Source organism: Oreochromis niloticus, linkage group LG23 (assembly GCF_001858045.2).
Source record: "Oreochromis niloticus isolate F11D_XX linkage group LG23, O_niloticus_UMD_NMBU, whole genome shotgun sequence".
NCBI lineage: Eukaryota > Metazoa > Chordata > Actinopteri > Cichliformes > Cichlidae > Oreochromis > Oreochromis niloticus.
Genome location: NC_031986.2, coordinates 34,124,264 through 34,146,733, shown reverse-complemented (window position 1 = coordinate 34,146,733; position 22,470 = coordinate 34,124,264). Strand labels below are relative to the sequence as shown.

The following is a 22,470-nucleotide window of genomic DNA, read 5'->3' as shown; positions in this document are numbered from 1 at the left end:
AAGGGCAGGACGTCACGGTGGAAAATAGAAGTAGTGACGTAAGACGCTCTGTAGTCGTGTAGATATGGTTGGAGTTGTGTTAGTTACGTACTTTTTTTTTACAAAACAGCTTAACACAAGCAGTGTTTATCTTTATTTCCTACTCTACAGATCTCCTACATGATTACTCTGTTGCTGTAAGGCTGACAGTAAAAATGTTTTCCACTGTGGCTCTTAGCTCAGAAGCACTCACCACTTTGTGACACACATCAGTGAGACATGCGCATAACGTGGCCACGGGATTTTTTTCGGACTTTTTTTATTGTATTATTTTAAGTCTTCACCGGAAGTTCGTTTACTATTCGCCATTCGGGCTTCTTTTCAGCTCCTGGTCGTGCTTTCCACGTCTGTTGTAAAATCCATCACGTGCTTTGGTGTCCTCTGGTGGTCACAGTATGTAACTACTGGTGTGTGCACACACAGGAAAAGTGGTTTTCAACCTCTGTTACAAAATCCTGCTTGAAGCAAGTCTTGCAACTCGACAGCCATCTTGAAAAGCCTCCGGGGACCTGTTTAGGCAGTTATTTTATAGGTTTTTGTTTTTTAAGCATTCTCGTGGCTACCACTGCATGAAAACTACCTACAGAAAATCCGCTGCAGCATCTGATGAAGAAAACCTAACCTAGCTCGAACTTTGATGCTTTTAAAGATCTTTTTTTTTTCTTTGGCATCTTTGCTGTTGTGCAATTCTCTCCCAAATCTGTTTTGTAAAAACCTTCTCTCGCTCGCTTGTTGAAATATTAAGTTTACTTCTCCTTAGAAATAATACTTTGGCATATAATAACAACCTGCCCCATATCCCTTAAGAAAAAAGCAGGAAAATGTACTTGAATTGAATTAATCAATGTGAAAAGCACTCTCTACTTTCTGTGGTGTTAGTCAAGGATAGAGGTTAGAATTTTTATTTAATTAAAATGCCCTGAAGCTGTGCATGTGAAGTGCAGCACCCTCTTCAGTCATTCGTGATTTATCGTTGTTAAGGTTCTTCATCACGAATTCAAAGATGATGTGGGACACAAATTTGTTTATTAGCAACTATGTTCCAAGCAGAAATCGTAAAAGGTCACCAGCTGGCATTAGAGGAGTGTTTACATCAGATATTCCTTACTTCGGTTCAAAACACATCAAACTACCTTTTTTGAGTTTATAAAAACCATGTAACAGATTTTTAACATTATGTTTTTCCTTTAAGCATTTAAGTTTTCTAATTTTTACTCACTGACTGAACAGAGATTCAATGGAAGATTACTAAAACTGTGTACTTTACGGTTTCAGATGCAAAGATGCCAACATTAAATTCGCCAAAATCAGTCAAATATGATGCAATTGTTTTTTGTTTTGTTTGTTTTTTTTTACACTTTTGGTGCTCCATAAATATCAAACATCCTGAGACTAAACTGGCGAAACTCCTTCTTGTGCCTCCGTATAAGATTTTTTTTCCATTTCTAAAGTCTTAACCAGGCGATTTGCAGCCAAATAAGGCTTTAGGTTATTCAGCTTGCTGTATTTTAATGATTTAGATCCATTCATACTTTTCTAACAACCCTTCAAAAACACAAGTCACAGGACTTACAAAACAGATAATGTCCAGTGTTGCATCAAGCCTCACAGAGTAGTTTAAGGCAGGAAGTGTGACAAATGAACACAAGTTTACAAACTAAGCCCCACCCCACTGAACGCTCTGGGTGTGGCTGTTAAGCCAGTGCTGGAAATGCAGGAAAGCCACTTTACTCATGCTGCAACATATGAAGACACTCGTGTGACTTCTAAGTTGGAGAACTCATGTCTACCAGACTATAACCAGAGCACGTAAATCTCTGTACGAAGCCAAATAGGTTATATACTATTAAACTGTATGCCAATAAATACTGTGTATTTTCCCCACAGGCTTAAAGAGAAACTAGATTTCAAAGTTCTAAACTGCAGTACAACAAAGAAACGGTTAACAAAATGCTCATGGATTTACACACCCACCCACCAGTCTTTTTATCTTCAGAGTATAAACTGTCATCACTTTATCCTATTAGACATGGGGAGTGCTGCACATTAACTAATGTTGTCTCTGGCCATCAAGTCTGTTTCAGTTCCCCAGTTTACTTTTGACTACCATCTAAAAATCTAAGTAAATATTTGTGCCAAATGAAATTGCTTTGAGGCATTGAGCAATCACATTTATGGGAATGGGATGGACCAACAACCAGAACACAATGTCTTTAGCCACAAGTGTTCCTGGCAGCAGGGGTATAAAGAAAAGAAAGAAAGAAAATACGGGCTAGGCTAAAGCAAACCATGGCTACAAGTCAATGAAGAATAAGTATTCCAAATTCAACGTTTTCACCAGATTTAGGAGTGGGCAACACAAAAACAAAGAAAACCACCCACACAATCATCCCCAATAAAGAAAGCAGCTTGATACATAAAAGTTTTTATTTTCTTTTATTTATCGTTTACAATTTTTGTAGTCATTTCTTAATTATTGTCTATCCTTTTGGCAAACATTAGTGCTCACTGTGTTCTGTACAGTCCGGTCCCACAACGTAGACTTAAATTTGTTGGTTATGGAGGAATGAGACAAGTGCCAAGAGGGGTGTCCAAGCTTTTACAATTTGTCCAGGTAGTTGTCCAAGGCTGGGACACCTTCTTTGAGACCTTTACGTTTACGTGTCTCAAGGACAACTATACCGGGCTTGGATGTGGCATCCAGTGGGTTTCCAGGGAGGATCTGCCAATGGTCGAACACGCACTGTGGGAAGGCCTGGCCACCAGTGTTGGAACGCAGGTCAGCTGTGAAACCTGGTGACAGAAAGTATTATTTAATACCTCGTATACTCAGTATCACATGACTTGAAAAACACGTTTTCCCCCCTGTTGGGTCACATCTAAATATAAACACAGCTTCATATTCATTTTAAAATACAGAGAAAAGCAAACTTTCACCTGGTGGTAATTTTTCAACTTGGGATTGACACCTGAACATAAATTAAGCTGAGATGATGGTGTTGTTGTTTGACTCTTTAGAACAAAAGAGGACTTACCGAATGACTCGTTGACAGGCAGGTAGGCCTTGATGACATACATAGGTGTTCCCATGACCCTGGACTCCTCAAACACATGACCACGCCTCCTGGTCAGCACGCCGTAAATGCCACCCATTGCACCTTCAGGGCACTGCGGAGCAAACAGATAGTGAGTGGTACCGACTTCAGTTTGTTTAATGCTATTCAAGTGAGCTGTGATAATAATACTAAATACTTGATAAGAGTAAAATCAGTGTTACTAAACTCCATAGTGCACATAAAGGTGTGGTAAACTCGTCCAACAAGATTTAGAATTAAAGAGATTTACAAGGTTTAGCTGGCAGTAACCTTCAGCCCTGCAACTCAACCATTCAAACTGTATTATTAGGCTACGTTCACACTGCAGGTCTTAATGCTCAATTCCGATTTTTTGATCAAATCCGATTTTTTGTCTGTGTGTTCACACTACAAATAAAATGCAACAGCAAACGCGCTCTAGTGTGAACACTCAAAGCGGCCCGCATGCGCAAAAGAAGATGTCACACACAACGCGCTCTGTTTAGACCCAGAGCAAACAATATTGTTTGACTGATGGCCCTTAATATAAAGACTTCGGACTTTACATTTCCCAATTTTTGCTTTAAATTATTCTGTTATTTACATAATAATGTAAATAACCTAATAATGATCCTTATTGCAGTTTTAGAGAGGAGCGGTGCTTCAAAGGATAGTTGCAGATTTCTGTCAGAATCTGCAGATTATACAGTACAAATAAAATGTTCACGTTGTCTTCCCAACAGTTTCACTAACATCTACACTGGATGGCCAGGAAGCGTTCGCGATGTCTTCTCGGGCGCTGATAATTGGAGTCTGTCTTGTGTCAGTGACGTAAAAGACGGATTTAATGCGACATGACCGTTCAAATAGCAGTCGCTTTCTAAAACATCGGATATGTATCGGATTCAGTACCACATACGAAAGTGACCCAGATCGGATTTGAAAATATCGGATTCGTGCCGTTCACACTGTCATACCATGATCGGATATGGGTCGCATAGGGTCCCCCCCCCAAAAAAAAATCGGATTTGATGCGCTTTCGCCTGCAGTGTGAACGTAGCCTTAGAGACTCTGCTTTAGTCAAAGTTGGGTACTTACTAAGCAGTGAAATACTTCATCTCAGCTAATTTGATTCACTGAACCAGACTGCTGAACTGTTTTTACCTTTTGGCTCCCTTTTAAACGTAGCAGTCTATCAAAGTGTTAACTGCACCAACACCCAAGTCCAAGTATTCCGTACTTCAGTTTTAATGACTTAAACTATAGTATTTTTATTTTACTGGCTGTACGATCCACCTATATACACACAAGCTTTGGATATAACTTTCCCCGTGCCATTTTCCCCGAGCTACAAATTGGAAACTAAAGACATCACAGGAGAAGACACTCACCTGGATCTCGACAAGGTAGACGGGCTCCATAACTCTGGGTTCAGCTGTGAGCTCACAAGCATACAGAGCTCTGCGGGCTGTGGGGATAATCTGGCCACCACCACGGTGAATAGCATCTGTATGCAGGGTCACATCATGGATGTCGAAGCGAATGGCACGCATGTTCTCTTCACAGAGGACACCCTGAAAACATTCAAACACCACTTTTAAACATATATCCACGAATCACTGGATAGAACGTTTTTTTAAAATGCTCATATTACACTCACAAGTATACTCTCAATGCTCTTACCTCCTTGGCGGCCCACTGGAAACCAGCAACAACGCTGTCCTTGATCTCATTGAGGTACTGCACTCCCTTGGTAACGTCCACCAGCAGGTTGGGGCCAGTTCCATCAGGACCGAAGCACCAGATTTTTCTGGCCTCGCCGACGTCCCATTCGTACTTGTCAGCAAGGTAACGGGCACGGGCCTTGAGCTCCTGACGAGAGGAAACCTCACCCTTCTCAATGTCTTCTGCCAGGCCTTCCTCGAAGGGACGGGCTTTCATGAACAGACGGTTGTGCTTGTTGGGTGACTTTGACAGACACATGATATCTGACTCTGCGCTGACAGTCTCTCTGTAGGACACCACAGGATCAGATTTCTGGGGGGAAAAAAAGTGTTAATGCACACATGTTTAGAGGGACATATCAAAATAACATCTAAATATGTCATCTCCATCGTATAAACCTTACATTTAAGTGCACTGCTCCTTTTACTTAAATTCAATATATTACCTTGATTGGAATGCAGGCATGATCCTCCTCCAAATCCTTCAGACAGATCTCCAGGTGCAGCTCTCCAGCTCCAGCAACAATGTGCTCTCCAGACTCCTCAATGATGCACTGCACCATAGGATCAGACTTGGACAGACGCTTCAAACCCTCCACCAGCTTGGGCAGGTCAGCGGGATTTTTGGCCTCCACAGCTACTCTGACAACGGGGCTGACGCTGAACTTCATCACTCTCATGTTGTGTGCTTGGTCGTAGGTGGTGATTGTGCCTGTCTTGACAAGGAACTGGTCCACTCCAACCAGACCCACGATGTTACCACAAGGCACATCTTCAATGGGCTCGACGTAACGGCCCATCATCAGAATGGTCCTGGTAGAGATCAGAGCAGGACAAATCAGTTGCGGCCTACCTCACAAATTTATTGCCAACAATTAATTAAGAAGATGCTGAAACCAACCTCTGAATTGGCTTCAAGTAGAGGTCGTCCTTCTTGCCAGGGACGAAGTTTGGTCCCATGATGCGTACCTTCAGGCCAGTGGACACAGACCCAGAGAACACACGACCAAATGCATAGAAGCGACCCTTGTCACTGGTGGGGACCATCTTTGAGATGTACATCATCAGGGGACCCTTGGGGTCGCAGTTCTTGATGCCTAATGACCAGTTAGAGAGAGAAAAAAAAAATTAACATTAACACGCAAAGCAATGTCAAGCTTAAAAATAATCCAACAACTAAAATTTTGGGTTATTTTAAGCAGGTGTTTCAAATAATGTCAACTGCTTTGTGCATGAGCAAATTTGAAATACATCAGCTGCATACCCATGGCAGCCTCGTCATCTCCAGGTCCTTCATAGAGGAGCTCACAACGGTACTTCTGGGCAGTGACAGGGGAAGGCAGGTGAATGGTGATCATTTGCAGAAGGGCTTCTCCAGCAGGCAGCCAGCGACGCATGACAGCCTTTAGGAGAGGCTTACCCTCCTTATCCTTGTCCTCATTGTCCAACTTGATGTCCATCTTCTGGATCAGTTTGGCAGCTTCATCCTTTCTGAAGTTCATGATGGCATCAAACACCTAGAGGGAAACCATTTAGATTAGTTCAGTGCAATTTATTATGAACATGCTAGGATGTTAATAAAGCATCTGCGCCTGCTCAGGCTTAAGGTTGTCATCACTGATTAGTCAGGTCAAAGTGAAGAATGTTTGAGTCATCACATGCAGGCATACAAGGCAACTTTTATTCTGACTATGGCAGACTAACAAGTACATAAGGTAGGACCGCCAACGTTGCCATTTCTTCTTCCATGTAACCTTTTTTAAATACTTGAACATTATCAAAGGTTTCATACCTTGAAGATGGGATCCAGAACAAGAGCACAGAAGGTGCGGGGGTACTTTTTGCCATCGGCTCCAATTGCGGACTTGACGAACTTTCCATTTGCTGTGTCATAGTACCTAGAAAAGAAAAAGTGTAATTAATCACTACAGATACACTAAAAACATTTATATAACAGAAGCCACTGTTAATTTACTCTATTAAATTAGAATGTATAAAAGCAAAAAACCCACCCTGTGCAATTTCCCATCATAACCTTATGCTCAGAATGACACTTTAAACTCTGCGCAATTCCCTCTGAAATGGTCTCTTTAAGAGAGCCCCCATGCACTCATTCTGACATCTGGACAGGCCCAAGCCCTCAACACTACAGCTGAGATTCAATGTATTAGAAACGCACCTATCACCCCACAGCTTCTTCATCATGTCTTCCACCTTCTTGCAGCGCTCAACAGGTGTCATCTGGGCGTTGCCCTTGGCAGCAAACTTGGCTGCATACATCTCAGCAAACTGCTTGAGGGTGAAAGCCCAGCCATGGAGTCCAGAGCCAAAGCCAACGGTGCCGAGGACTGGATCAACCTTGAAAGTGAGACAACAGTATATCAGCAACTGTGCTGGAGTACTCTGAGACAAACGGACAAATCTTTGTTCCAATTGAAACGTTCAGACTGCTACGCACCATGATGTTACCCATAGGTCCATTTTCATCCTCGCCATAGGTGGAAATGATTACGTTGACAGACTCAACAATACGCTGGAAGGTCTGGTAAAGGTCTTCGGGTTCAAGCTGCAGCTCCAGCAAGGCACGGTCCATCTTGTTCATCATCAGGACTGGCTTAATGCGCTCGCCAATAGCCTGACGGAGCACAGTCTCAGTCTGCACGCAGACGCCTAGTAGGGACACATAATACGACCACTAATTGAAGAGCATGTAAAAGTTATAAATCTTATTTCAGATAAGCAAAAAAAAAAAAAAAAAAAAAACCAGTATCAAGGACTGTGCTGGCACAAGTCTTCCTTTGGTGTGTGAGCATATTCTTAATGCATGGAAACAATTTACTCTCAGTTTAGTCATGTTGACTGAAAACTTGTCCTGAAACTCAATGCCAATACTCGTCTCTCCCAACCAAACACTAAAGCAGGTCAGTTTTAAACAGCTGGGCTACAGCTACAAAAAAATATCTTCATACTGAACATGCGGTTCTACTACACCTAGCATCTTATTTTTTGTGGTCTTGGAACTGGCAGGTGAAAATGTTAAAAGCCCACAAATATTTGGTTTGGCTCTTACCAGACACGCAGTCCACCACAACCAGGGCTCCGTCAGTGACACGGAGAGCAGCAGTCACTTCAGAGGAGAAGTCAACGTGCCCTGGGGAATCGATCAAGTTGATCAAGAAACCAGAGCCATCCTTGGACTGCTTAATGAAGGCGGTGTCATTTTCACTCAGCTCGTAGTACAGGGAGATGGCTCTGCAAGTTAAGACAAAACATTTGATTTTACCCCAAATTCTGTTCTCAACATAGCCCAACATACCACACAATGACCAAATACTACAATACATTGTACAGATATTAAGAAAATTGAGCTCTATATGAAACTGATATGAGATTCTTTAATCCCAACAAATTTGTTGGCTTACATTAAAAATTCTCACATCAATTAAAATGCAAGAAAAAAATCCTTACGTTGACTTGATGGTAATGCAACGCTCCTGCTCATCTTTGCGGGTGTCTGTGAAACGGGTCTCTCCAGCACGAGCTGAGGCAATGATGCCAGCCTTTGACACCAGGGAATCTGTCAAAGTTGACTTTCCATGGTCCACGTGCGCAATCACGGACATGTTACGGATGTTGGCCTTCTTGTCCATGATGGCACGGATCTGGTCTACGGTGAAGTTCACCTGAAGGGACAGAGTCAAGATTAGACCATTCAACAGATGTCTGATTTTCTTGGCCCTAAGCTTTAAAATAAAAATAATTTAAGAAAGTGAGTTCAAAATACGATGTTGTGATTATTTTGATTCTCCTGTTAAGTGCAGATGAGGTTAAAGGCATCATTTGTGACACCATCTAATGTGGGACAAGATACTAAAGAAGAAGACGGGATAACGGTGAAAGTGCACCCCCTCTATGTCCGTTATTCTAAATCTAAACAACAGGCTCTGTGGCTCATGCTTTGTGTAATTCTGCTTAGTATACACGGATCTTTCATTTACTACACCTAACAATAACTGCGCCCTCCGCCCTGTAAAAATGTTGCTTACATAAGGTAAACTCAGCTGTGCTGCGTTTCCACGCTGGGCGTTGGGTGTCCGCCATCATCAAAGATGACGTTACTGTTGTCTACGTTTAGCTTAAAAAAGTATCCAAGTCGTCTGCCCCGGGTTTTATCCCAATATCGATTTGAAACCATCATTTATTTTTTTTAAAGTATCACCTTACTTAAAAAGACGTTGGCAAAAAGCTGTTAAAACACAAACACCCGGCATAACGTCGGCGTGAGCAGGCCACGTGTACAGACTTTGAATCCATGCTAAATGCTAACACTGACAGCGCCGACGTACCGGCAAATTATTCCTACAGACCAGAACGAGGTCAAGCTCACTTTTTAACCATTTGGCTTGACCCATTGCGTTTTAAATTTTCAAAAGCCTACTCATATCTTGGTTCTGTGACATTTGTATGGCCATAAGTGACAATTTACTGGAACGACAGCTAACGATGCCGCAAAACGCAGTCGTTGTAAAGTTAGCCAACATTAGCGGTATACAATTTATCATTTTAACCTTTAAAAGAGTCGGGAGATAAACGTTAATCCTGCCACAGAGGCACTAACGTAGGCAAAAAGATATGTATGATTTAGCAACATTTTCAATCTGGCTTTGGTCAGCCTTCGCGGGCCTTGCAGGCCACCGGCAGATAACAAAATGGTTGCCATTTTGATCAGAGCACAGACCACACGCTATTATGCAAGTAACAATACATCCTTACAATTTTCACATACTAAGCTTAATATTGACAGTAAGGAAAGTTTATGCGCCCAACAATTCATTACTCGGTTCAAAAAATAACAGCAACTCACCATTTTGACAGATGGTTTTGGATTCTCTTGGTGGAGAAAAGAGACAAGGAATTTTACACTGCCCACCTCACGAGGGCATAGGCAGGGAAGAGGGCGCTGACGTCAGAAAACAGCGCTTTATACTGCCTGCGTCAGCCACATGCGTCATCACGTAATGGTGCATTCGATAAGTTGAAATCGGGCACTCGAACTTTCGTTCCATGCACAAAATAAAGGAAAACGTGGCTTAATTTCCAGCTGCTTCCGGGTGTTTTCATGCGATTTATATATTATCACGATAGTTTACATTTGGCGACAAAGGAAACACAGGACTGTCCAGTGTAACCATGCTCTAAACACAAACAAAAACACATCCAGAGATTGCGTCTTGTAGTGTAGCTCGATAACGGTGAAATATTTGCCTGCAAGGTCAGCAGGAAAATAAAGTGAGTACCAGTCATAAAAATACTAAATTTAGATATGTTAACAGGTAAAAATAAACAAATTAGCATAATCAACAATAAAAACAACATTGTTAAAAGTAAAAGTACCACAGGTCTCCACTGTGAAGTCCTTACAATATGAAATACAACAGTGATAAAAATAAAGAAATAAAACATGAAGTTAGGTTAAAGAAATAAAAAAAGGGCAGCTATTGTGCAAAACAGCATCTCAAATGGCACTGGTAAATATATATACTATAGAGACAGAGTAAAGACAGAGTTTTTAGAAATTATAGCTGAAGATAATCCTCCTAAAGGCAGAACAACATTTCCTAGAAAGGAGACAGTTAATACGATATCCTGTCTTTATCATTTTAATATAGAACATACTCTCGGTAAACTAATTTAAACGATGATTTATAATCTTTTGTCAATTATGGTTGATTGCCTTTGTGAATGACTGGATGGTTAATTATTTCTTTTCCTTTAAAAAAGATGGTCCATTAGATAAGCATTATTTTCTTGGCTGCCACCGAGATCCCCCCATTTTCCCGAGTTAAAACTTAAGAACCGTCTTAAGAACTTCATTCGAAATGATGAAATCCGACTTTCCAGTTGTCTTCGAATGCAGCAAAATGTTACCCAAATGTCTGTTAGAGACCGTTTGTTTTGGGGATTCATTAAACCAGTTTTTGTTTTAAACATTTTTTGATGCAAACATATAAAAATGATAAATGTGAAGTGGGTCACTGAGGTGTCTCAGTCTATCAAATATTACGGTCGTTCTTAAAATGGTACATTTTCTCACTTGTTATGTTGTTTTTATATGTTCTGTTATGAATACAATATAAATCATTGCATTCTCTTTATTTACATTTTACTCAGAGTCACACCTGTTTTTGGAATTGGTGTTGAACAACTACCTATACCTTTATGCTACCTTTATGTGTTTTATCGAAGCCAGTTTCAGGTTTCAGCGTGTGCACAGTGGAGCAGCTGTATGTCTAAGGACACACATACAGTATTACTATCGTCATATGTTTGTTTTCATTGAATATAAGAATCCTGATTACGTTTGAATGGTATTTTCACACAGAATATGTAAGAACCTTGGGCTTAGAAAAGTGACAGTGGACAGGATATGGGGCGGCTCACCCTAAAATACCCCTCCAGCTGGATGCCCCCTGTGACCACTGCAAACTATCCCTGAGCAAAGTTTTAGTGTTTTAGTGAAAAACCTGTAGTGCTACTAAGGACTGGAACGATAAAGCCTTTTACATCCCAAAACAATATCACAATATACTAAGGCAAGAAAAAAAATTAGTAGTTAATAACAGAATTAAGACAAACTCCTCAATATAGAGAGGACAATCTCAAACAAGAGGAAACAGCAAGAGTATTATTGGTAACTAACCTGTCGTCTTCCTCTACAGTTTTTGAGTGTTCGAGTTCTAAAACAACATGAAAATTACGAATAGGTGTGACTGTGAGCATGAACAGTTTCCAAGCACCGGATGTTGGCTGAGTTTGAACATGTAAATAGGCCTATGTTGTACAAAACATTTTATTAATTTCTGAGTTATGAAATTATGTTCCCTGTATCCTGTAACATAATTTAATTGTTACTTTGACTGTTATTTTGACCTTGTTACTGTAAAAGAGCGGACTTGGCTAATATAGGGTTATGCCTGGGTTAATTGTTTGTTGACCCATCGGTAATGCTTTAGCTCTCCAGTAGAGGGAGTCGCACCTTTCTTTCGTCACTCAGTACAGATGAGTGAAGGCCAGAGTTGCCTGCTGCTGCCCTTCACTCATCTTCCCTCTTCATTTGCTGTGTTTAAGGCCACAGTTTAAATAATTAGTTCCTAAAGCAATCGTTGGTAATCAAACAAACAAATACAGCAATATATACACATATATCTTTATTGTTAACAGATTGTTAATGTGATGTTGTTTAATATTTTTTTTATCCAGTAGATGGCACATCAGTTCCAGGTTTTAACACAGAAGCCTGCTCAGATTTACTCATATCCATTATCATGATCGTCATTTCTATAGTTTCCGTATGTGGCACTCACCTGTTATACAGGTAACCCGAAGATAGAGCAACAATACCTTTGTTCTCATTAACAAATAAATGATGTAATTGTGTATCCTTAACCCCTGATGAAGATTTTCAGCACTAGTTGTACCACATATTTCTCACATGCATACATTCTGCCTATATTGTTATTATTAAATCTGTTTTTTAAACAGGTAGTCTCACTGAGATCATTGTGACACCTCGATTCTTTTGTTTTTTTCAGTCCTTGTTTTGTGTTGTAAATTGTAAATTTGGTGCTTTGCAGGAGATAATTGCCTTTTGTATGACAATTACATCTTAGCAGTTTATATGAGGTGCTTGTCCTGATATGCCGTGTTTAGTTTTCACCAAATTTGTTGCTATGCAATATGGCCAAACATCTCCACTTGGTCTTGTATTTTTTTTTTTTTTTGCCAGAGCCAGAGGCTTCCTCTGGGCAACCCTTTCAAATGAAGCCTGCTTGTTTAGTCTTATTCTAATGAATTTTAACATTTAGTGTGTTAAACTGACAGTTGTAGAGTGTGTCATATAGCTCTTGGGATTTTGCATTGCATGGTCTGATTGTGAGGTGATCGTGGGTGATTTTGTTTAGTAGCACACTACTAACCAAACACTTTGTATGGGTGCAGTAAGGGTATACTCGAGGTTTAGTTAATGTAGATGCATAAAATAATAAATATATCGAAGCAGCATTATGTGTTGGGATTATCCTCTAAAAATCAAAAAAACCATGAAAAAATGCATGGAACTACTCCTCTTAAAAGGGTATTTTTCATATAGAATAAGTGGAACAGTGGTTGCCTCACAGCAAGAAGGTCCAACTTCACCATCTACCCAGGGCCTTTCTGTGTGGAGTTTGAATGTTCTCCCTGTGTTTGAGTGGTTTATCTCCAGGTACCCTGCTTCATCCCACATTCCAAAGACAGTGGGTGGGGCAGTTAGTGGGGATAGGATAACTGTGACTTTAAATTGGCCATAAGTATGAATGTGAGTGTGAATGGTTGCCTCTCTCTGTTTCAGCTCTGTTTTTACTTATAATCATGGTCACATAAAGACCCTGGTGTTGTGTTGGATTATACTTGACTGAATGCTCCAACCAGTCTCCAGAAAACAAAGCATTATTCGTATTTTGTTCATCATAATTGCAGAGCCCTTTTCAATCTTTGTGGCTTTCATGTGCATACAGAGAGCTGCAAATAACTTTGAGGGGAAAACAGCCAGAGAGGCTGTGGCTGCTATTCTGTTCATATTCAAAGGATATGTTTGTTTTAATCTCCCATGGCAATAAACTTGAATGATGAATGTTATCTTTGTCAAAATCCACAATCCACAAATCTTATTTATAATTCATCTATTTTCCAGGTTATGCCTGCAGTTCTGCCTGAACTCAGAAGCTTATGTAAATGCATTTATTGCATTCATGTCATAGTGCACACGCTTAAAATCTACACCTTTTTACAATGATAACGTATGAGGAAATAAATCATGAAGAATCACATGACATCCATCGATAGATCAAGCTCTGTATGAATTGTACAGACATGCTATAACCCTAAAAAGCATTGTTTAAAGGGCTTAAAAATTCCACTACTGAGTAAGGAGATGAGCGCTGGGGGGATGGATATTTTAATAACGGAATTGGAAAACAGTTACGCCTAACATGGACATGGACACACAGGGACAAACAAAAACACACAGAGACACATGCATACACATTCAAAAACACACACACACACACACACACACACACACACACACACACACACACACACACACACACACACGCTGTACCAGTCTGACAGTGTTAATTACCTCTGAGGACAACAAGTAGGCTGTGTAAAATTTTCTAATTTAACATACCTGTGCTGCTTCTCAAGCCTCGTGCTGCTGCTCCCATTGGGCTGTCATATCTGTAAACAACACTCAGCAGAATGACTGGCAGGGAGAGACGACAGGCAGTTGAGCTTGAGTAATTGGCCATGCATTGAAATGACCCCAGATTCTTACAGGTGTATGGTTTCCTCTCACATCAGACATACCCGGCAATGTTTTTTGTTAAAATTCAAAGTTGTTGTTTTTTTTTGTTTTAAGAATATTATTCTGCTATTACTTTCTGTGGCACTAGTCTGAGATGCCAAATCCACATATTTCCTTTAGTTTGACCTCAGAATAATCAGCCTCACTTTGCTCTCTTAAGCCTGAACTTTTTCTTTCATTTTCATTCCAGGGTGATTAAATCTTATTTATGATTACAGATAAGCAATCTTATAAAAAACATAATGCACTTGAAGCTGACGTTGAAGCTTGTTTCAAGGTAGATGGTCTTGATTGGAAGCACTGAACTTTACATGCAAGGTGAAATCCATTAGTCAGACTTCTTGTCAGCTCTAGCTGAATAATACATCCATTATAAGGCAATTCAAGAACAGTGTCTTTGAAACTGATTGAGTTACAGAGGGTGACTACTGCTTATTTTTTTAAAGAGAAAATTAACATTTAATCACTCCAAAATAAGAAAATTACACAATTATTTTAAATCTATTTGTTGCAGTGGACACATTTTCAAGATATCTAAACGTTGATTATAAAATAATGGCTGTTTTTGTCTGATATGATGAATTCATAGAATAGTGGAAATGTGGATGTCATAAAATCTTGCATGTCAGTTTCCGTCCTAGAAAACTATGGAAATCAGGTGATCTTAACATTTACTACAATCTATGTAGACACTTCAACGCTAGAGTAACTAAAGTACTGACAATAAAGACATGAAACCTAAAGTGGCTTGAGCCACAAGGTGAACGAACCCAAAACAAAATTCAAAAAGCCAGAAATGTTCACTGACCAGAATATTTTCATTTCTGCCATCACACCTGAAAAAGAAAAGTTCGTAGGCTGCTTAAGGTCATCTTTGGTAATCCCAGTGTCCTTTGGGTGCTGCTTCCTCGAGCACGTAATCCACATTATTTTAGTGGGTAAGCAACACCATCCAAGTGATCTCACTGTAAGTCTCCAGCCTCCAGTGTCAGCTGAGGTAGCCCGAAGGCTCTCTGTGATGCTGTAAAAGATGTATGTGTAGATAATGTTAAAGAAATATATCAATAGATTTTTAAGAAATATTAAATATACCAATGGATGAATTGCAATACAATAACAATAATTAATTCAGTTCAGTTTTACCAATTTCAACTGTCGTTAGCCCATTTGACTTATAGTCAGCCGGTTGCTCTGTAAAGGTAGGAAAAACGAGGTACTTTGAGCTTGTCGTAGTCTTGTGAAGCAAACATGCTAACAGCTGTAATGCTTCACTTTGCTACATGTGCTATTTTATGCTTGTGCAGATGTTTAGCAGGTATGATGCTCATCATTTTGACCATTTTAGTAAAGTGTGTTATTTGGAATAATGTTCTTTATTTAACAAGTAAGAGAATAAGCAGAGGGAACGTCTTTGGGCAACAAAGTATGTACATATTGACCCCCCTCCCCCACCCAAAAAAATAAAAAAAATAAAACATGCTAATATCAATACCCGTAATGTCCTCCTTCAACATGTCTTTGACTCTTCTCTGTGGTTTTTCCTCTTCCTCCTGCTTGGCAGCTCCATCTTCAATATATCCACTGTCCCTCCTCTGCACATGCCCAAACCATCTCAGCCTTCTCTACCTAACAAAACAAACAAACAAACAACCACAATGACACATTTATTTGTGTCTCTTTAAGTTGCTTGAATAAAAAACCGATGTTGTTCTTTCTCTCTGGGCAGAAAAAAAATCATTACGTGCACAGCCCCCGAGAGGATCCTGGTCAGAAAAATGTAAACAGAAGCTGTTTTGAGCTGTTTGAACAACACTGCTGTGATAATCGCTCTACAACAATGCCCGCTCTGAAGTTGGTATTTATATCTCTGCGTATGTGTCCCCTTCAAAAAGCACTTCAGTCATTTCATGTCACTGTTTAAGTTGCATGTTTGTCCCCGATGCCAACTCGTTCTGCAGTTTGAGTCAACGGGATGTTCAGGTTGTGCTTGTAGGACTGAAGCAGCTGTTAGAGCACTGCAGTTTAGTGTTACCAGATTTCCAAGCAGATACTTTGCACAACTCGCTTACATGGATCGAAATTACTCTCTGTCTGCAAAACCTTTCTCCAGGTAGCATAAAGAATGTAACATGTATGTATTTCTCTGCATTAATGTAGGGTCTTTACCTTGTAGTATAAAGCCCCTTGAGGTGACATTTTTTTAAAACTCTAACCAGTCTGAATTAGAAGGCAGGTAGAGTCTCAGCAACAACAGCACGCCATACTTTTGATTAGGAAACTGGAGTCTGACTCTTGTCTGGGACAATTTAACATGTCTAATTACAATGCATATGTGCTGATATTTAATCACAGTGCTTATGAATTGATGTTTAATCACAGTGGTAATATGCTGATATTTAATCACAATGCTTACATGCTGATGTTTAATTATTTTGCTTACGTGCTGATGTTTAAAGGGTGTCCAGAGACTGGAGAAATCAGTAGAAAGATGTGTGTTAGTTTGAGTCTGATATAATATCTCTGTATTTTTCCCTTATGTATATAGGTGGCAAACGTTTTAATGACAAACTTTTTTGTTTTGGGACTAGAAGAAAATCCACTAGTTCACAGTTAGGTTTGTCAAAACCTACACTTGGCAGGGAAATGGGGAATGAGAAATGAGATGGGGACAAAAGCAGAGGACAGGATCAGTGAAGAGAGAAGGGGCGGGAAGCAGAGGGAAAAGATGACAGAGAAACAATAGAGAAGAGTAGGCAGCAGAGAGGGATGGGAGGATATACCAACATTATATCATGCAGCAGGCACTGATTACAAAAGTAATGGCAGTAGTTAACAATAGTTGACAGTTTGCATTTTATCTCATCTCACTTTTTGCATTTGTGGGCATTAAGTGACTGAATGCAAACAGCCTTAAAAAGGCTCTTACATGTGAAAAAGCACTGTGATTTAAAAGTGACTCATGATCTAATTCTGGCAGGACACTTTTTCTCTCTTTCAGAGCGATGCCAGCAAAGAGGCTTTACTGAAACACGGCATTAGACACATATACTGTGCATGCACACTCCCTTTAGCAAAATGTCAGTTACACCTCTTCAGCAGGCACTGCCACAAATGGGTTTCTTGGTAATGCTTTCAGTCTACCTATTAGCATTTCTTAGCAGAATAGAAATCTTTAATTTATACTCCAACATACAATAATGTACTTAAGAAACTCCAGATTACATAACTACATGTCACACTCACTCTTTTCCTTATGTCCAATTAGCAAATGATGTCTTTAAATTGCCAAAGAAACTGCTGTTTAGTCCAGGTACAAATTTAATCTGGCACCCTTTTTATCACAGCTGTTTACAAAGGGTGGAGGATTTTGTTGTTTTCTTCCTTGAATGAAAAGTCTAGTTATGACAATGCTATACTTTGAGAGCTATCCAGTGTTACTACTCTGTAGACTCAACTACAGAGAAGTTTCAGACTATGTGAAACTGCAGGGTTTAAAACATCGAGATATGGTCTCCGAGATCGAAAGACTCAGCATTCTGCTCGAGCATACACATTCATCAAAGCGGAAATCCATTTATGTAAGTACCTGGGATCCCAGCGTCTTTACTGACACTAGTCTCAATAGACCAACGGAAGCTGAAGGAAATCAAAAACAACAAGAGTTATTTTGAGATCAAGTGCAGTGAACGCGGCAACAGACTGAATGCTATAACCATATGATTTATAACTCTGGGTGAGTACATAAAAATGTGCAGCCGTTTTCTACACGGCTAATGTATCGTCTAACCCTAAAATGTCATGATTATGTAATAAACTGTATTTTATAGCATACATGTTGAATGCAGTCTGCTGTCTTTGGCAGCTGAGCTTTTACAGCAAAGGCTTTGATGTAAAAGACCTATTCAGTATAATTCCATTGTACTTGACTTTATTCAAATGATTGAGACATTCTGATTGAAATGCTAAATCACTGGGATGACTTCATGCCAGTGATTTTACTTTTCACATTTCAGCGGATGCTAACACAATCGTGCAACATAATGGTTTTTCCTCATAATGTTGAATTTCCAATTTTTCATAACGTGGGCTGGCTACAAAACCATCTCGCACGGAAAAGCCTAAGCCATCTACAGGAGCAATGCTGTGCAAACAGAGAATGATGTTGTTTCCAGAGGGATAAACATATTACTGTTCCTGGCATGTAATCAGAAGTGCACAGTTTCAACGATTTTGGCGAGTCATGGTCCTCCTGCCCTTCTTCTGTCTGTCTCTACTCCTCTGTGCTCTCTCGCTCTACTGTCTGTGTGTGTTTGATTGTGCTGGAATTAACCACGCCTCCATGTCGTGCCAGTGCACCTGACATTGATCATCACACCTGTGGCTCATCTGCTGATTTCCTCTGTCTCTTCGTAAGGGAAAACCTTCATTCAGGTCCTGATCGCTGAACTAGCAGTATTAGTGCAGTTCGGCTTCACAGTCTGAACTCTGTGGATTGGTTTATGATTTGTGGACCCGAATCTGCATCTAAACAAAGATTCTTGCTGCAAGAAATTGTTGCACAATTGTTTCCTGTAAATAAATTGTCTCAGGGAGTCCTGTGCTCGAATCAGCCTGCTTTACTATCCATCACACGGTGTAGTCAAGGATATGAAATCTGTCCTGTGTAAACAAATGAAGGGAACAATAAAAATGCTTGGATAATGCTGCATATCAGGATCCAGGATGTGCCTGAAAATCCAATTCTTGATCTCAAATATTTAATATAGTTTTTGCTAAACACAAATTTAGACAAAGTTGGACATTTTGGTCTCCTTCGGCTGGTCCCCTTAGGTGTCACCACAGTGAATCATCTGCCTCCATCCAACCCTACACTTCACAACCTTTTCTATCACACTATCATTCTGCATGTCTCCCTTCATCTATAAATCCTCTCTGGTCTTCTCCTCCTGCCTGGCAGCTCTGCCTTCAGCATCCGTATCCAGTGTATCTGCTATCCCTCCTGTGTAATCCAAAATCCAAAACTGTAGTTGGCTTTGCTTCCTTTGTCTTGTTAAATCAGATTAACCTCAGATTGTTCCCCATGTTTCCACTTCCCCTGATCACCTCCTGCAAGTATTTAGTCTGTGTGTTTTCATTCATTCATCGTCAGGTCATCTGTTGTTCCTCGTCATTTTTTCATGCCTCCATGTTGCCAGGATTTTGCCTGTTCAGGTTTTTGTTTTTGTTTTTGTTTTTTTTTAAATCACGTTCAAGGTTTTGTTCTTGTCTTTTGTGTTTAGCATTTAGTTTTCACAGTTTAGTTCTAGCTACTTTGTCCCCAGTGTGCGTCTGCCTTTTGTTTTTGTACCCTTTTCATCAGCGTTATCAAACAGCTTGCCTTTTGTTAATATGAAGTTTTGTTCCACGTTCCTTCATGTCTGCATTTTGGGTCCACTCTTCACAATTCATACAGTCTGCTTCGGCACACTGTGACAGCCAGGAGTTTATTTATTTATTTTTTACTTTGAGTTTGTAGTTCTCAGCAGTAAAGCTGTTTAAGTTCATGTTTTGTCTCTGGAGTCCTGCATTTGGGTCCAACCTCTGCTTGCCACACAGCCAGACCCTGACACTCTGTGTACTTTTTACTGTTCCACCTGTCTCCCTCTCATTCACACATGGGTATTCTCTCACTTCCACTGGCTTTCATTTTTCTCGTCCCCAGTGCATACCTCCACCTCGGCAGGCGCTCTTCCACCTGCTACCTACTCTGACTACGGAAGACTCCTGCCTGACCTCATCTCTCAACCTGTCCACACTGCAAACAAAAAGAGGCTCAGAGAAGATCCTGATGTAATCCCACCCCCACATTAGACCCATCTGTCACTCGTACGGTACCACACCACTGTTTCCGTCCCATACTCCTCCGCCGTTCCTGACTTCCTCGTAGTACAACAGTCCCTGTCTCAGCAGCCAATCATCTGCTTTCTCTGATCCACAAGGACACAGTGAAGCTCGTCCTGACTTTCTCTGTGCTTCCCCATTAACTCTCAAAGCAAACGTCACAACCGTAGTGCTCTTTCTCAGAATGAAGCCATAGTGCTGCTCACTGATCATCACCTCTCGCCTTAACCTAGCTTCAAAAACCTGTTCCCGTAGCTTCATGGTAAAGCTCATCAATGTTAGCTCTCTGTAATTATAGCTCTGCACATCAGCCTTGTTCTTGCAAATTGGTATCACTACACTCCTCCATTCACCAATCAGTGACATAAAAATCTGATCATTTCTCTTCATAATGAGTCACCCACTCGTGGATGTCTTTATTTCTGTCACGTCTCTGCTTGTCGTAACTTTACGATGAGCTGCATGGTTGAATGGATCTAGAAAATAATTTTTTATTTTCCTTATGAGTTCAGGTATTTTTTTTCTTTCAGCAGTGCTGTTTTTCATGTGCATACCATATTTTAAGGTCAAACATCTCTTGCATTGATGAGACAGCGTAAGGTCTCAAGCATCATTACAGCCAGAGGGTCCAATTTTCACCAGCCAGCATCAGTACAAGCATGACAAGCTGGAGAAAAAAAAGAGAATAAGACTCCCGAGGATTTCTTTGACTAGCAGATAACATCCAGTATATTCAGTGTTTGCATTGAAATTTTGATTTTCTTATTCCAGGTGCTAAAGGGGGAAAATAAAATACTAAGTGACAACTCAACACGTGTCCTGTTCAGGATGGACAGCAATCCTACCGAAAAGGGGTAAGCTCATCCATGGACACCCTCACAGTCATTCACTATGTATTTCCACTAAAAGGAAATTGCTCAAACATGGCAGGGATAAAGCTTTTATCTATAATTAACTCTTAAAATTGCAACTGAGTAAATTTGTCTGCTAACTAGCACTCATCTAGGAAAGGTTAGATGCTGCTTCTGCTGGTCACAGATGCGTTCATTTGAAAAAGGATCATACCGGTGCATTCTTTGCGAGGGAGGACAGTACGGACTTTTGGGTCCAGTGCCATCAAAGATATAGTTGCTGTGCAAAGGTGTGCTTGGGTTTTTGAGTCATATCTTTTTCAAAATCTTACTCATAAAATCAGGTGCTGACCACAGTCAAAGGCTCAAATAATACATCTGTTTGTTCTTTGGATTTTTATTCGATTTCTATTCTCAAAACATGTCAGAGTAAAACCAACAAAAATCCTCAACAAATACAGGAGACGGTTAAATTTGACCACTATGTTACACCCTGCAAAGTCAGTCTGTTTGCCTTGATTCATTGTTATTATCTGCACTAACTGTTTTAGGTAATTCACACCGAAACATTCTGCTGCTGCCACATAGTTACAGCTTACCGCCTGCAATATGTTCACAGACAATATTATGAACCAGCTCACATTCAGTTTTTTGTCATTCAGTCATCGCAGATCTCTAGATTCCATAGACTGGGTTCACACCCCCTGTGGACTCGATGGTTTAAACTAACAAAGGAATTTTTGTCAGGATAAATGATCGACTATGGTTTAGCATATAATCATAATGAGCTACACATTCATCCATTTTCCTCGACTGCATATCGAATTCAGAGGCACAGCGGGGCTCGAATCTATCCAAGGTGACCTAGAGGAAGTGGCAGAATACTCCCTGAACGGGTTGGCAGACAATCAGAAGGATCCTAATAATCCGACGTCTCAGTATGCAGCATCTTTGTATACAAGTAACAGCATGATCTTTCCCTAACCTACTCCGAATTCCTCCACACAGTAAACTTTATCGTGGCAGTGACAATGAGAAAATGTAAAATGTGTTATTTTGGCAGAAAAATAAATCAGCAGTGCTGTCAGTGTCAGCGGGATATGTTTCACCTCTCAGACAAGTCAGCTGGGACAAACTCGTTACCCTAATTGGAAAAGAGGCTGAAGAAACTGATGGGTGGATTTTTGTCAATGAAAATCTTAGTCATGCAGTCTATATCTATTTTTTTGCAACTTTCCATGAGTTAACAAATGTTAAGATGTTTCGAGAAACACATCACTTTTTTCACAAAAGCTCTGATTCTTCTGGGAAAGCCACACAATCACATCAACAGAGTTTGATCTTTATATAAAACAAAACACTACTTCTTAGTCTCATATATCACTGATAAAAATAATACTACTAAGAAATCATAGAAAGCCTTGACACAAGAAAAATATTTGAGCTTTTCACCTTTTATTGGTCTTCAAAAAGGTAAAACTTTTAACCTTAGTGGC

General features: G+C 40.2%; 1 protein-coding gene, 1 long non-coding RNA gene and 1 other non-coding gene across 3 annotated transcripts; all 3 read right to left on the bottom strand.

Annotated features, from left to right (window-relative positions):
• Positions 1–2,458: 2,458 nt before the first annotated feature.
• LOC100702471 (elongation factor 2) lies at positions 2,459–9,851 on the bottom strand. The gene is made up of 13 exons (XM_005478689.3): positions 9,702–9,851; positions 8,306–8,520; positions 7,908–8,089; positions 7,296–7,507; positions 7,017–7,195; positions 6,630–6,735; positions 6,102–6,354; positions 5,739–5,934; positions 5,284–5,650; positions 4,797–5,150; positions 4,505–4,687; positions 3,075–3,207; positions 2,459–2,832 (listed from the first exon to the last, which is right to left on the bottom strand). The coding sequence occupies exons 1-13, from the start codon at positions 9,702–9,704 to the stop codon at positions 2,639–2,641; spliced, it is 2,577 nt and encodes an 858-aa protein (XP_005478746.1). The 5' UTR covers positions 9,705–9,851; the 3' UTR covers positions 2,459–2,638.
• On the bottom strand, positions 6,432–6,499 carry LOC112843997 (small nucleolar RNA SNORD37). The gene has a single exon (XR_003216552.1). It is a non-coding gene; the product is annotated as a small nucleolar RNA SNORD37 (small nucleolar RNA).
• A 5,008-nt stretch (positions 9,852–14,859) lies between the features above and the next one.
• Positions 14,860–15,828, bottom strand: LOC112843809 (uncharacterized). The gene is made up of 3 exons (XR_003216325.1): positions 15,736–15,828; positions 15,387–15,434; positions 14,860–15,264 (listed from the first exon to the last, which is right to left on the bottom strand). It is a non-coding gene; the product is annotated as an uncharacterized LOC112843809 (long non-coding RNA).
• Positions 15,829–22,470: the final 6,642 nt, after the last annotated feature.